Raw genomic sequence first — 14,544 nt, 5'->3', positions numbered from 1 at the left:
AACACCAGGCTCCAGAAAGTCTATAATTGGAGCCTGGAGAATGAGCTATGTTTCAATCCTGCAAAGACACAGGCCATCGTGTTTAATAAGCCACGGAACCCAAATTTATACTTACGACCTCGTCAGATCAAAATGCATGACAAGACAATTAAGGTTCGGCAATCATTAAAATATTTAGGCATTATCCTTGACTTTCGCTTATCCTGGAATCAGCATATTGAATATGTGACTAGAAGAACTGGGCTCATCTTCCAGTCTTTCTCACAGGTGGCCAAGAGGGACTGGGGTCTCTCCACCGGTGCGATATCCGTGATATACGATGCTATCTACGTCCCAATTATTACTTAGGTCTGTGGCACGTGGGGCATGGCCACGCATAAAGTTCATCAAAATAGGAAGCTGATAGCATCACAGAGACGTGCACTATTACTCATTACTAGGGCTTTCCGGACAACAAGCAACAGGTGCCTACAAGTGCTGGCAAGAAAACAGCCAATTGACCTCACTATATTGCAAAGGCAAAAGTATTATCACTTAAAATGGGGCAGGAACATACAGACGACCTCACGTTTGCTAAGACACGGTGATATAGAGTGGCCTTCGCCCTTTCGAGGGTCCCTACCACCAAATGAGACTATCAACTGTGGTTTTACTACCCATACCAATGCGTCTCTTCACATATATACAGATGGGTCAAGAATGGATAACTCTACTGGGTGTAGTTTCGTCGTTTATAATGGTGACGATGAAATTTATCATCAGAAATACAAATTACACAATGATTGCAGTGTCTTTCAAGCGAAGATGTTTGCAATTAGCTCTGCGATTGACTACACCATTCAGAATATCAACAATATCTCCGTTGTGATACACACCGATTCTCTGTCCTCTTACAACTTATTAAGAAGTATACGCCTGCATCCAATGGCCGAAAGGATCCGGAATTCGCTTAAGACGACCAATTGTGAATTCAGTATTACTTGGATTAGACCCCATCAAGGGGTTGTCAGAAATGATAGAGCAGACTTGTTGGCAAAGGAGGCCACCAATGACGAGACTCTCCCAATATCTTATGATGTGCTTAGCCAGCGGACGCTTCGTCGATTGCTTTGGACTGACTCGCTTCAAGATTGGCAGGCCCATTAGGACAACTATGCCCATCACACTGCTTACGACTTTATTCCTGACTTGCATCATTTTCTTGACAACAAGTGGTACCATCCAAACTATTATATCAGCCAAATCTTGACAAACCATGGTAAATATGCGGCATACCTTGTCCGTTTTACTCACAGGCCTTCTAACTTGTGCCAGATCTGCCAGGTGGAGGATAGTGCGATCCACTTTCTTTTTCACTGCATCATGTTCGACAGGGATAGGCTTGATCTAAAGCTCTTGCTGCAAGAGGCAGGGGTCGGATGGCCGTGCCACCCATCGGACATTTGGCATAGCGAGGATGTTTATTACGCCTTTCAAAGGCTGGCTAAACATATAAATCATGTTACTCATAATAGAGAGGTTTCATGTCGACATCACGAGTGACGTCATGAGCATGCGCAATTGTCCAGCGCCATCTTTGTGACTTTTTGTGACTTGTTTACGTTTTGTGTGTGTTCACGTGAGCTTTAACTGGAGTTCTTGTGTTATTTTTTTTCGTCGCGAATATCACAATGGTGATTTGTTGTGTAATTGGGTGTAATGCTAGTTCACTCAAGAACAAAGGAACATCATTTTTTTAAAATTCCCGGCATTATTTGTCATCAAGGATCCCAAACTGAGGAGTTTTCACGACGAAGGCAAACTGCATGGCTCTCGAGAATTAACCGGAAAAATTTCGTTACGAATAAAGTGAATATCAATACAAGAGTTTGTCAGAAACATTTCATTTCAATATTTACGTTAATAAACACTAAGTTATATTTTAAAACCTAAAAGAGTTTACTGATTTGCTTATATTAATTTAGTTAGGTATAGTGCATTTATAAACGAATAACTAATGTAATTTCAGGCTTTAGCTAGTGCAAACTTATAAACATTACACGTTAAAACTAAAAGCAAGTAGGCTTATTATATGCTAGTTTCAACTAGAAAATAAAGGTACTGAACAATTTGAATTAAAAAATTTCCACAGCTGTTTTTAATTAGACTTTTACTTTCAGACAAAAATTCTTAGTTAAGAAATACGTAAAAACACGAGTTTAAACAAACAAAAGAAAACATATCTTTCCAAGCAATATTACTTCGCTGTTATTCATTACTTTTACTTTTATATCAAAAGAAACCCAGCCACTTGTTAAATAGTTATGGGCCTCTAAAGATTTATAAGCTTTCATTTGTGACAGGGTGTAGAAATTTGTTGTCAAAACCAAATAGTTTATAATCTCACCAAATTCTACTTTCGGCTACAACTCTTGATCTACGACAAAGTCTGATAAACTGGCTTCGTATGGATCGCCTTGACATAACGAATATTTCTCTTCGTACAGAGCTGCATCTCGTCCTGTTAGACTGCTAGAATAGCCCGCAAGAAATGAATCTTTTTTAACTTAATCTATGATAATAGAACTGCAGTATTTTTGTACGTTTAAACTAAAAAAAAGATGTCGAATAACAGACCACGTGCAATCTAAGCGAGCGAAAACTACCACAAAAATGGCGAATGGGCGGAGCAAACGTGTGTTTTATCACGTGACATGCGACCTTGAATCCTCTCTATACTATCTTCAACTGATTTACTCGGCACTGGATGTGCCTCTCGATTGTCTGTTTGTAATCACTCGCGCAAACCTTTGTCGTGTAACAATTGTTATTTGTATCCCTTGGAACTCAGCATGTCTGCTTTCCTCTGCTGTATCCTTCACGGATATTTCTCATGACATGATTGTCACGGTAATCTGTGTGAAAACAATGGTACATTTGTAGTCTCACTGGCATGTTCGCAGAAATGTGCTTTTTATATATTGTATTTTATTCTTGATATGTATTAGTATGTATTGTATGTATATGTATGTATTCTATGTATTATATGTATATGTATATCTTAGTATGTATGTATTAGTAGGTAGAATATATTATATGTATTGTATGTATAGGTGCTTGTTTGCACGCTATATATGTGTCGGGTCTGGACGGTTGCTACGCTGGACCCTTTATTTTAGGTTCATGTTTGTTTTGTGCTTGTGTATGTGCTATTATGTACTTGTTGGATTATCCCCAATGGGTGGTCTAGCAGCTATGTAGTAACTGTCTGTATCTGTTAATGTTGTCACACGGTTAAAGTTACTCAATGTATGCACTCATTTGCATCTATTTTTTTACACTCTAGCTTATGTATTCTGGTTTATACTTATATCTACTGTATATGTATGATTAATTCTTTGTTTTGCCTGGTAATGCATGTGGCGGAACCAGGTAATGTACATTTTGTTTGTACCTAATAAAAACATTGATTGATTGATTGTAGTCGTGTGTCAATCGTGTGTGGTGTCATTTGTTTACTATTAAAGTGCAGTTGGTAATTTTTTATGTAGAGTCAAGTTTATTTTTGAAGTTTTACGTTAAAAACATTTACAGTACATACATATGTACATTTGTAGTTGTTTTAAATGAGTAATTTTAATAAATAATGTACTGTACATGTGATTGATTTGAATTTATACTTCCCTTTAACAATCCTAATTTAACATTATTCAAGTAGCCTAAACGTTACATAATTGTAAAAACAACGTTGTATTTGAGTTTTTGCCCCAAACATCGTTTTTTCGAGTTACGAACTTTTTGACTTGCAAACGGCCGCTACAAACGGATCAAGTTCGTAAGTAGAGGACTTACTGTATATAACTCGTTATGTACGTAATCTGTTATAGAATTTTCTTCTGTTACATGTATTGCTGAGCACTAAAATTTTGTTTTTATTATGTATTTGTAGACTGAATAGTACCCTAAGGATATACTTTAGTGGGGACATGTGTAGTTTCTTCCCAGTTGTGGAACAGTTCAAATATATTATTGGGGGGTTTCTATTTGTTAAGTTTTGTGATATTTTGTTGCTATTGTTTTCGTCAATATTTTTAAAATTAACGTGATTTCAAATGTTATCTTTTGTATATAATGAGAAATGCTCTATTCTTTGCTTTATATATAAAATAAATTATATATTAGTTACTCATCTTCTAGAAATAAATAAATAATTCTTTCATTAAATACGATAAGTTTCAATAAAACTATTCGTAAATTATTTAAAATATCGTAAAAACTATTAAAATATACGCGAATACGAATATACCATAATTAACTAAACAATAACATTAATGCCCGATACATTCTAACCTACACACCATCAATGCCATAAGATATCGGGCTAGATAAAGGCTATAATATTATTTAATTACGAAATAATTTAATACTAGAGTTAGACGCTATTTCTTACGAACCTTAATAATGATAATTTAATGTTCAGCAATAATAAAAGTTACCAAAATGATTAATATACTGTGTTTTTGTTGTTTCTTACTCCTGTTTTTAGGTATTCGGTATTCGGCCGAATAGCGAAAAATAGGCCGAATACCGGATAGTAACCGAATATTCGTTACATCACTAATTTTTATACAAATTCGCAAATACGTTTATGTAATTATATTATTTATGCAAAATATTACGTATCAAATAATGAAATGACATTAATTTCTTTAGACGTCTTTATTAATGTCATTGTTGGGAGAAATTCCAATTACTTCTGGTGAAGTGTCGGTGAAAGGAAAGATCTCGTATGCTTCTCAAGAAGCGTGGGTGTTCAACGCAACTATCAAAGAAAATATCTTGTTTGGAGAAGAATATCAAGAAGACAAATATACAAAAATCTTGCATATAACGGCTTTAGAAAAGGTAAGATGATTTTTAGTCTTATTAGCAATACAGTGTAACTTCGCTTAACGAGCATAATTCCTTCCAGAATCTTACTCGTAATGCGAATTACTCGTTAAGCGAAACAATTTTCCCCATATAAATTAATGTAAAATACGATAATGCGTTTCATGCCGGAAAAAATACTCAAACATTTTACGTATAACGTTTATTCAAAGAAAATTATACAATATACACTGCTAAAAAGCCTGAATAGTCTTCACCTTATCTTCTAGCGCGGAATGAACCAACCTGGAATGCAAATTCAATTTGCAGAAAACAAAAAAAATTACAGATAATATGTCTAATGAACACAGCAAACGATATGCCAATTTATTTGACTATGTAAAGGCTATAATTAAATATTATAAATTAATTTATTTGACTAGAGGTAGGCAGTTATGATGCCATCTCGTATTAAATTTAATAATTATGAATAATTAAGTTTTAATTTAGACATTTATAAAATTTAATTTGGAATTATCATTAAATTTAATACGAGATGAAATCATGACTGCCTGCCTCTAGTCAAATTAATTAATTTCTAATATCTAGCCTTCACATAGCTCAAAAATTTAGCATATCGTTTGGCGTATTTATTATATAACGGCGCAATAGTTGTTGAGGTTTATACTTAATATGTCTGAACACAAGGTTGGAAAAATTTGTGATCACAAACGATGCTAACAAGCTAGCGAAACGAGTGCTAAACATAGACTGACGTAGCATGCGCACAATTCGGGACTTTCCTTCTCCTTGTCACTCGTTACGTGAAACGTCGCTTGTTAAGAGAGTCATTTCTACAATTTGTTTTGCACGTTATGCGAGTTATTAGTAATAAGAGGTGCTCGTTAAGCGAGGTTCCACTGTGATATTTTTAGGCATATGGTACTAGGAGTGCAATCCGTGTTGACGCAATTTCCGTTGTTGTCAGCTCTGAAGATTTTTAAGACATCCAATGATCTTATGTAGTATTGTTCAAAAACCCTGTGTATCAGGGTAGCCTCGTCCCAACAGGACGAAACCCCCGGATCGGTGGCATAACGGGACAGAGCAGTATTAACATTTACCTTTGCTACATCGTATTTGTGATCTCGTAAACGCCTAATCTGCATGTGGATCCGATATATGTCAGTCTCCTGTTAAACCGTTCATCTTGTAATGGGATACGGTAAACTCCTGGTGATCTTGCTTCATCTGAGCTGTCTTTAGCGTTAGATACAATGCGAAAAACGACGGGTTTATAAGTTACGCGTAGACTTGATCGAATCTTGTGTGTAAGGACGGGTCGTAGCTTAGAATTACCTGATTACCCTCGCTTTGCTCTTGGATGACTTAGCTTAATGTGTGGAAGCTAGAGCATTGATTAATGAACAGCTGTATCCATGCGTGGAAGCGATAAGCTTACCTAGAACTACTTTCTTGTTGATATCGGACAGTTCAGTACAATGTGAGTACAAGGCTAGGACGCGGAAAACGGATAAAACCATGGGTCAGCTGAGTTAGCCGGTATAAAGAGGGGATGTATATAGGTTTGCGGTAAATCGTGGTGGTTATCTTATTATGCGCAACTTAAATCTTGACGTCTAAGTACCTTAACTTCTGTGTAGCTTTCTTGATTTAATTCGACACTAAGAAGGAAGACGTAAAAATATTTTTAATTCACACAGCATTTGTTGAGCAAATTAATCACTTGACCATTACCAAAACAGTTAATGGCTCTATGCACATTTGATGGCCAGCAGGGATCCAATATGAGAATTGTTTCTTTTCGTAACAGATGCAGTAGCCTACCTTATGTGGTGAAAACGGGAGAGGGTCAAATTTTTTTCTGAAAATGCTTCCTATTACGTGCATAGATCAAACATTAAATTGTGTCTGTCAAAAAGTACGTGAAAGTTTTCCAAACATTAATGAATTAATTTCAAGCGTAAACAAGTTTTTGTGAAGGTGCAATCTAGAAGTTGGGAGTGTTTAGGGTGACTGCCCAATATTCCGTTACCTCTCAAACCTGTAATAACCGGATAAGGTACCTGCATAAATGCTTCTCAGTATTATGCTGATAATTACGAAAGGATAAGGAGAATCATTTCAAGTTTGAGCTGTACGATGCAATCAGCATGGATGCTCGAAATTGTTTTACAGAAAAAGCTATTAAACATGAATTCGCGATTGTAAAAGCAAACTTTGAATTTCTTGAAAATGTTATCATTAAAAGGATGCTGCTATATACTTGTTAATGCACATTATATAGAACATAATGATCTTATATTTTTATTTTTACTATTTTTAGGATATTAGCTTATTTCCTGAAGGAGATCTGACTATTGTAGGAGAAAGAGGAGTGATAATGAGCGGTGGGCAGAAGGCAAGAATTAATCTAGCAAGGTAAGACAGGTCTCATGTAATATTATATATTTCTACGAGTGCAACTATTTTAATGGCAATAAGACATTTTAATGAAACTCAGCTATCGCTTATACGTAATTGGTTTTCATTTTAGTCATTACATCTTGATAAAAAGCGTCGCCCAAAATCTATGTCGTTTCACTCTTTAATGATGTTTTCTTAATTTTCTGTGATGTAATCCTGTAAGCTTTGCAAGACAGAGAACTGAAAATAATGTAGAATTTAAAAAATATATTCACAGAAAAACAAGAAAAATATTTATTGTTATTAGATAAAATCACATTAGAATGGTCACTTTGTGACCTGATAGTAGGAGCATCTTCTAAGCTGTTCTATATTTTATTGCTCTCTCTTCTACTTCTTAGAATAAAACACGGGAAATACTATAGAACGATGGAAAAAGAAACGTTTTATTTACTTGTTTTTGTTGGAAAACGATAAATTTTTTTAAATTCGAAATACCGTATATCTCGGCAGATAAGAAGATAGTTAAATCATAAAAAAAGGTCCCCAAAATCCGGGGTCGTCTTATAGGACAGATACAAAAAAATTAAATTGAAATTTATATAAATTAAAATTATTATAAAAACGGACAAATCGTACTTATTTACTAGTAGAGAGTAGAGAGAGTAGGGCATGTGCACAAAATAGAATAGCCCATACGACATTTTTGTGAATAGTCAAAGTCATTACCCGAATGCCGAATCAGTGCGAACGTTTGCAACAATCGCAAGGCAGTGCAAGAAAATAAAATTTGTTCATTCGAAAAATTACAAATAGGACATAATTCCGTATACGCTATACAGCAGGGATGGCCAACAGGTAGACCGCGGTCGACCGGTTGATCGGAAAGGTTTTGAAAGTAGCCCGCGAAGCTGAAGTTGAACAATTTGCTTTCACTTAAATTAATGTTTAAAAATCTTAATTCGATAATTTATTCTTACAATAATAGATTGTCTGTGCAATGTACCCATACTGTTTGTATTTATCCCGATGAACAATGGAAATAAATGTTAACTTTTAAATTAATTGTAGTCACAATGCATGCGCATATAAATGGCAATCGCATAAAATGGCGTATTTTATGCGATTTTTTAAGTGTATTTTTAAGTTGATTTTTGCTGTATATCTTTTTAAGATAATAAGTATTTCATGTCAAAAAATTAAAAAATTTTAATTAACAGTTTTTTCTTTATTTCCTAAAATTTTTTTGTGTATTTATTTTTTTACATTGTAATTTTTTAATTTAATAAATATTATTGTGCTTCATAAAATAAAAAAGTATAGTCGACTCCGCATAAGTCGACACCCCAAGGGGAAGTGGAAATGTGTCGAGTTATCCGATGTGACGACTAAAGCGGAGTTGGAAAAAAACCACAAAACTACAATTAATAAAATGCAGTAGTGCGTTATACAGTAGTATAGGTTTATAATACATTGTGCCCTCCATTTACAATTACTCTGTAGATGAAAACTGAAAAATTCGTTTAGTGTTTGTTTTGTGCACTTAACTGTCTGACTTTCTTTCTCAACGGTCATGAACGGCTTGGAGACATCGTCTTCGCAATTGTCAATTGTAGGCAAGTAACATCTAAGGATTCTTAATGCTTCTGGCGTAAGAAAATGCAAAATTGGATTCTGGTGTGACGTTGATGTAGATTGTATATTTTCTTTTTGTGTATCTGTTATTATTTTATACATAAAAATACATAAAATGTTAAGGCATTTTTATTAATATGTATATATATATTAATATATATTAATATATTATTAAATATATTAATTATATATTAATAAATAAATCGACTCCCCCTCATGAAAAAAAATGAGTTCGCACCACACGTGCGAAGTGAATTCATTTTTTTGGGAGGAGTGACGACTTATCGGAGTGTGGGACAGCAAAAGAATGTTGTCTTATCCAGTAGAGACTAGTTAAACGGTGTCGAGTAAACCGGAGTTTTTTTTAACACTAATGCCTATGTAAGTCGGCCGGGACCACAGAAAGCTGACTACTTAACCGATGGTGTCGAGTTATCCGGGTGTCGACTTATGCGGACTCACCTGTATAATTAATATAATTATTTGTTTTCTTCATTTCCCATAATATTTCTTTAGTTGAAATTGTTGTTAATTATTTATTAAAATATCTATGAAAAATTTGAAAAATCCTAAAATTGTTTGCCATATTCATAGTCTCCCGCAGACTATATTTTACCGAAAAAGTAATCCCTAAGGCCTAAGGGATAAAAGTTTGGCAACACCTGTTATACAGTATTATTGTTCAGATAATGATCGCTGATCTAAAATAAATTCACAGGACGTTGATATTTTGGGAGTCGTCATGTAGGACAGATACATGCTAAAACTATAATACTTCGACGAAAATTTATACCTCGTCTTATCTGAAGGTCGTCTTATGTGCCGAAGATATACGGTATCTACACTTAACTGTCGTGTGGCCTCACATATGTGTAGAATGAAAATGAATGTAAAGATTAGAAAGCATTTAGCACAGAAGAAAAGATCCATAAAAATAAACACAGGCTTGATTTAATGTTTGAGCAATATTTCTTGAGTTTAATGATGATTTTTATATTTTTCAGAGCGTTATATCTGGATGCTGACATTTTCCTCCTGGATGATCCACTGAGTGCTGTTGATGTTCCAGTGGCTAAACATATATTCGAAAAGTAAATATTTGAATTACACTTTTTGCTCATTTTAACACATTTCAGTTTTTTATTTATTTCAGATGTATAAAAGAATATTTGAAAGACAAGATTTGCATTCTCGTTACGCATCAAATTCAATTTTTAATCTCTACAAGCAAAATTTTAGTGTTAAAGAAGGTAAATATATAGCTTATAAAATTTGTTTTTTAATTATTTTATGTGGTAATAACAACATTATAATCAATTTTAACAATACATGAATTTTAACACTATAAAGTTCAGATTAACAAAAAGTTATGAAGTTCATTGGATTGATTAAATTTACCCCCACGAAATATATAATATATCAATATAATAGTTGTATAATAGTATACTGCAGGGGTGGCCAACTTTTGTGTACATAAGATCTACTTTTTATCTGAAAAATGTGTCGCGATTGACTTGTTGTCATAGGCATAGTCTAAGTGGGGCGGGGAGGTGTGAAATACATACTATGTTTATACAATGTGTTTCAGTACGAGGTGCACTCCCGCGAGCTATGGGCAGATAAAAATAATATATGTTCAAAACTATTTTTTAGTTTTTAAATCACTTATTAAGTTTTCGAGATATAGGCTCATAAAGAAAATAAATTTTCAGAGCCAACTTTTGATATTTGCAGCTGCGAGTACATTCCCTACAGGCGGAACCTAAAAAAATCGATTTTTGAATACTTTTTCAAGATAGATTTTTAGTAACTTAAAATATAATTTAATTTTTTATCAATTGCATTGTATAAGTTGTGGTACTATTTGTTCGTAAACATGAAAAAGTTGTTATAAAAATGCTCAGTATGGCTGATAATTTGATTACAAGATTTCACTTTCCAGATTTTTTTGGGCCAAGATGATTTATCATGATATAAGATGTATAAAATGATATAAGATTTTTAGACTTATTTTTTGCTAATCTGTCAATAATTCATCTCGGACTGGAACACCCTGTATATCTACCTACGTAAAAAGCAACATAATTGTTTAAAGGGCCAAAAAACTCACGTCCAAGGGAATTAAAACAACATGAGTAATTATTAACAATATTTATTAATTCAAATTAGCTACAGATAAAGACAGATTTAGAATTTATTTTATTATTTTAACATTAATCGAAGGACTGAGTAAACATGTCTCTAACCAAAAAAATCATAATTAGGTGTATATCCTGACAAAGATGATAATAATGAGTCTTCAGTATCGGAATCAGTCAGGACAGAATGTTGTTTAGTCTTCGTTAACTTTAAGTATGAAAATGCCAATTCACACAGGTATGAAGATCCAAAACAAGAATAAATATATTCGCTACATTTGGTGATACTGGGATATTTTTCTCGGTTGACGTATTTCCAAAAATCCAAAAATATAGAGGTCTGTTGCCGAAAACGCTCACTTATCAAGTAAATAGATAGGTAAGAAACGACACAATTTAATTTAAAACATAAAGAAAAGGTACTTACATTTTAAACAGAAGAAAAATTGAAACTCAACGTTGTCACCGTGGATAAATAATATTGATTAATAATAATAATATTATTGTTAATACTAAAGGAAAGAAGTTACCGTATGACAGTACCAAATATTCAAGCTAAATTGCTATGTTTTCTACGAGTCCAGACAACTGCATGCATATCGTTTTTGCCGTTACGTTCACGCATTGCGTTCAGTTACAAGTGTAACACATTCAATCAAGACATCGCGAGCGATCGACCGAAATTGGCTTCGCGATCGACTTGTTGGCCACTCCTGGTATACTGTATGTGGACAATATGTAAACTCTCTACCGAAAAAAATTAATTTTTTCAGAATGACTGTTAATTTAATTCACCAGACTCAAATTTATTTGTTGCTGAGATAGTTTTATTGAAATAACTAACGTTTTCGGCCTACTCAATAGGCCATCCTCAGGCTTAACTTTCGAAAACGGATCATTGGCGTTCCATTAAAAGAATACATTTGTTTAAAAATTCAAAGCATCAGTAACGCAAAAAAGGAAGAACAGGATAATATATAAAAACATAAACATACAATAAAATAAAAATAGTAAAAACAAGAAGTAAAAATGCCGTAACGCAAGACCAATTCTTAAGAAATGCCGTAACGCAAGACCTAGAATGCCAAGATTGTTTGCATTCGCCAAAACTCGCAAAGAGGGGAAAGAAATAGGGCCAATAGTAGGAAAACGCAAGGGACCGACTTTTATCTTAAAAAAAGATTACACAGATTTATCTCCTCTCAGCTTGATAACACTGTACTAGTGGCACAAAATCCTGCGAAGGTGGTCAAGGAAATACAAAACATATCATTAATGGAAGAGGAAGTAGCGACGGTATTTGATTATGAAAACATGTATCCTTCCATAAAAATCGAGCCCTAGATTTAGATCGAGCAAGGAAGCCCTTTTAGAATTCTTGTTTGATATAAACCTTGGATTAATACGTTACAACGAGGAGATATCAGAAATGGCTAATTTAATATGTTATGATCCTGCTTTAGTTTCAACGGCCAAGCATACAGGCAAAAACGGGGAGTTCCACGGGGAGTCCAATCTCAGGAATATTATGCGAGTTAATCATTAGAAAACTGGAGAAAAGAGTCCTATATGATTCTAGAAAGAATATAATATATTTTAAAACATACGTGGACGATGTCCTTACTTTATGGAAGAATAATGGTATGATATGTAAATTCCTAGAAGGAATAAACAACAACAATGACGGCCTAAAATTGAGAATGGAGCAAAAGAGTTCCTTGGTTATCCATTTTCTAGACATTAACATTGTGTTCAAAAAAGGGCATTTTTCTACCAACGTTTACATCAAACCATCGCACAGCCCACCTTACATTCCATCGCAATCTAATGGCCCATACAGTTATAAGCTGGCAGCATTCCGAGCTCTTATCAGAAGAGCCTTTATCTATTGTGACAACGTTGTTGACAGAACTAAGGAAATCGACAGAATCGTACAAGTAGCCGAATCTCTAGGATATAAAAAAGGCACAATAGCAGGAATAGTTAGAAAATATGACATGGGCACAGCAAGAAGTTCAAAACACGTTCCCAGTAAAGTCACAAAGTTTACTTACACCAAGAATACAAAAGGCATTATGAAAGAAATTGCAAACCGCAAGGAGACCAGAATGGTTCTAAAAAGAACTCCGAACCTATACACAATCTTAAGAAATGATAAAGATCACATTAAAAAAGAAGAAAAGGCAGGAGTGTACAAAATCCCTTACGAGAACACAGAAGTAGGAATCGAAAAAGACTACATTGGAGTCACAACAAGAAACTTAGGGATAAGACTTAAAGAACACAAGTATGATGTCAGAAAAGGCTTCAATGCAACGGTACTTTCGCAGTTTACGCAAACCCAAGTCTCAATAATTCAATGAAAAAAAACGGTTATTGTCAAACCCTTGAGCTCCCCAACGTTAGCAAATACCGCTGAAAAAATTGAAATTTACAAAAGCAAGCTGGAAGAGACATGCATAAATGAGAGGGACGAAGACAGCCTACCGACAGCTTGGAAATTTGTAGTCAAGAAATTTAACACGACCTTGTAGTCTTGCCTTAGATATACGTACTTAACACCTTACACTTGCCGAGAAAAAATATATTTATTTGCAACAAACACGCAAACGTTTTCAGCCTGATTCACAGGCCATCTTCAGGCTTGGAATACATTTGAAATTAAAATTCCATCCATGGAATACAAAAATTCAAATTCAAAATTAAATAAGGTACAATCAAAATAAAATATTGAATAACTAACATAAAGCAAAAAATAACAAAAAATATATAAAAATGTAACAAATGAATACGTAAGCATTAATAAATGCAATTACGTATTCATTTGTTACATTTTTATATATTTTTTGTTATTTTTTGCTTTATGTTAGTTATTCAATATTTTATTTTGATTGTACCTTATTTAATTTTGAATTTGAATTTTTGTATTCCATGGATGGAATTTTAATTTCAAATGTATTCCAAGCCTGAAGATGGCCTGTGAATCAGGCTGAAAACGTTTGCGTGTTTGTTGCAAATAAATATATTTTTCTCGGCAAGTGTAAGGTGTTAAGTACGTATATCTATAATGATTTGCTGAGTGCTTTATAATATTAGTCTTGCCTTAGTTTATATTCACATTTTTTTATCAATTATTCCTTAACAATTTGCTACTGTGTTTATATAAAGTATCACCAGTAGATTTATTTTTATTTTTTACTTCTTGTTTTTACTATTTTTATTTTATTGTATATTTATATTTTTATATATTATCCTGTTCTTCCTTTTTTGCGTTACTGATGCTTTGAATTTTTAAACAAATGTATTCTTCTAATGGAACGCCAATGATCCGTTTTCGAAAGTTAAGCCTGAGGATGGCCTATTGAGTAGGCCGAAAACGTTAGTTATTTCAATAAAACTATCTCAGCAACAAATAAAGTTGAGTCTGGTGAATTAAACTAATTATTTGGTGAGCACGTATCTGCTTTATGAATGACTGTTATTTCCGTATAGATAC

General features: G+C 33.7%; 1 protein-coding gene across 1 annotated transcript in view; it reads left to right on the top strand.

Annotated features, from left to right (window-relative positions):
* The window catches only part of LOC136968336 (ATP-binding cassette sub-family C member 4-like), a gene marked incomplete at its 3' end in the record, with an annotated part of 68,551 nt that extends 55,185 nt beyond the window's left edge, over nucleotides 1–13,366 (top strand). The window contains exons 11-15 of the mRNA XM_067262336.1: nucleotides 4,693–4,884; nucleotides 7,196–7,290; nucleotides 9,915–10,001; nucleotides 10,064–10,160; nucleotides 12,512–13,366. Of these exons, the coding sequence (XP_067118437.1) occupies nucleotides 4,693–4,884; nucleotides 7,196–7,290; nucleotides 9,915–10,001; nucleotides 10,064–10,160; nucleotides 12,512–13,366 (1,326 nt within the window). The remainder of the gene's footprint in view (nucleotides 1–4,692; nucleotides 4,885–7,195; nucleotides 7,291–9,914; nucleotides 10,002–10,063; nucleotides 10,161–12,511) is intronic.
* Between the last annotated feature and the right edge of the window lie 1,178 nt (nucleotides 13,367–14,544).

This window comes from Centruroides vittatus, unplaced genomic scaffold, assembly GCF_030686945.1.
Source record: "Centruroides vittatus isolate TY-2023 unplaced genomic scaffold, ASM3068694v2 contig_1443, whole genome shotgun sequence".
NCBI lineage: Eukaryota > Metazoa > Arthropoda > Arachnida > Scorpiones > Buthidae > Centruroides > Centruroides vittatus.
This window is presented reverse-complemented; position numbering and strand designations above follow the sequence as displayed.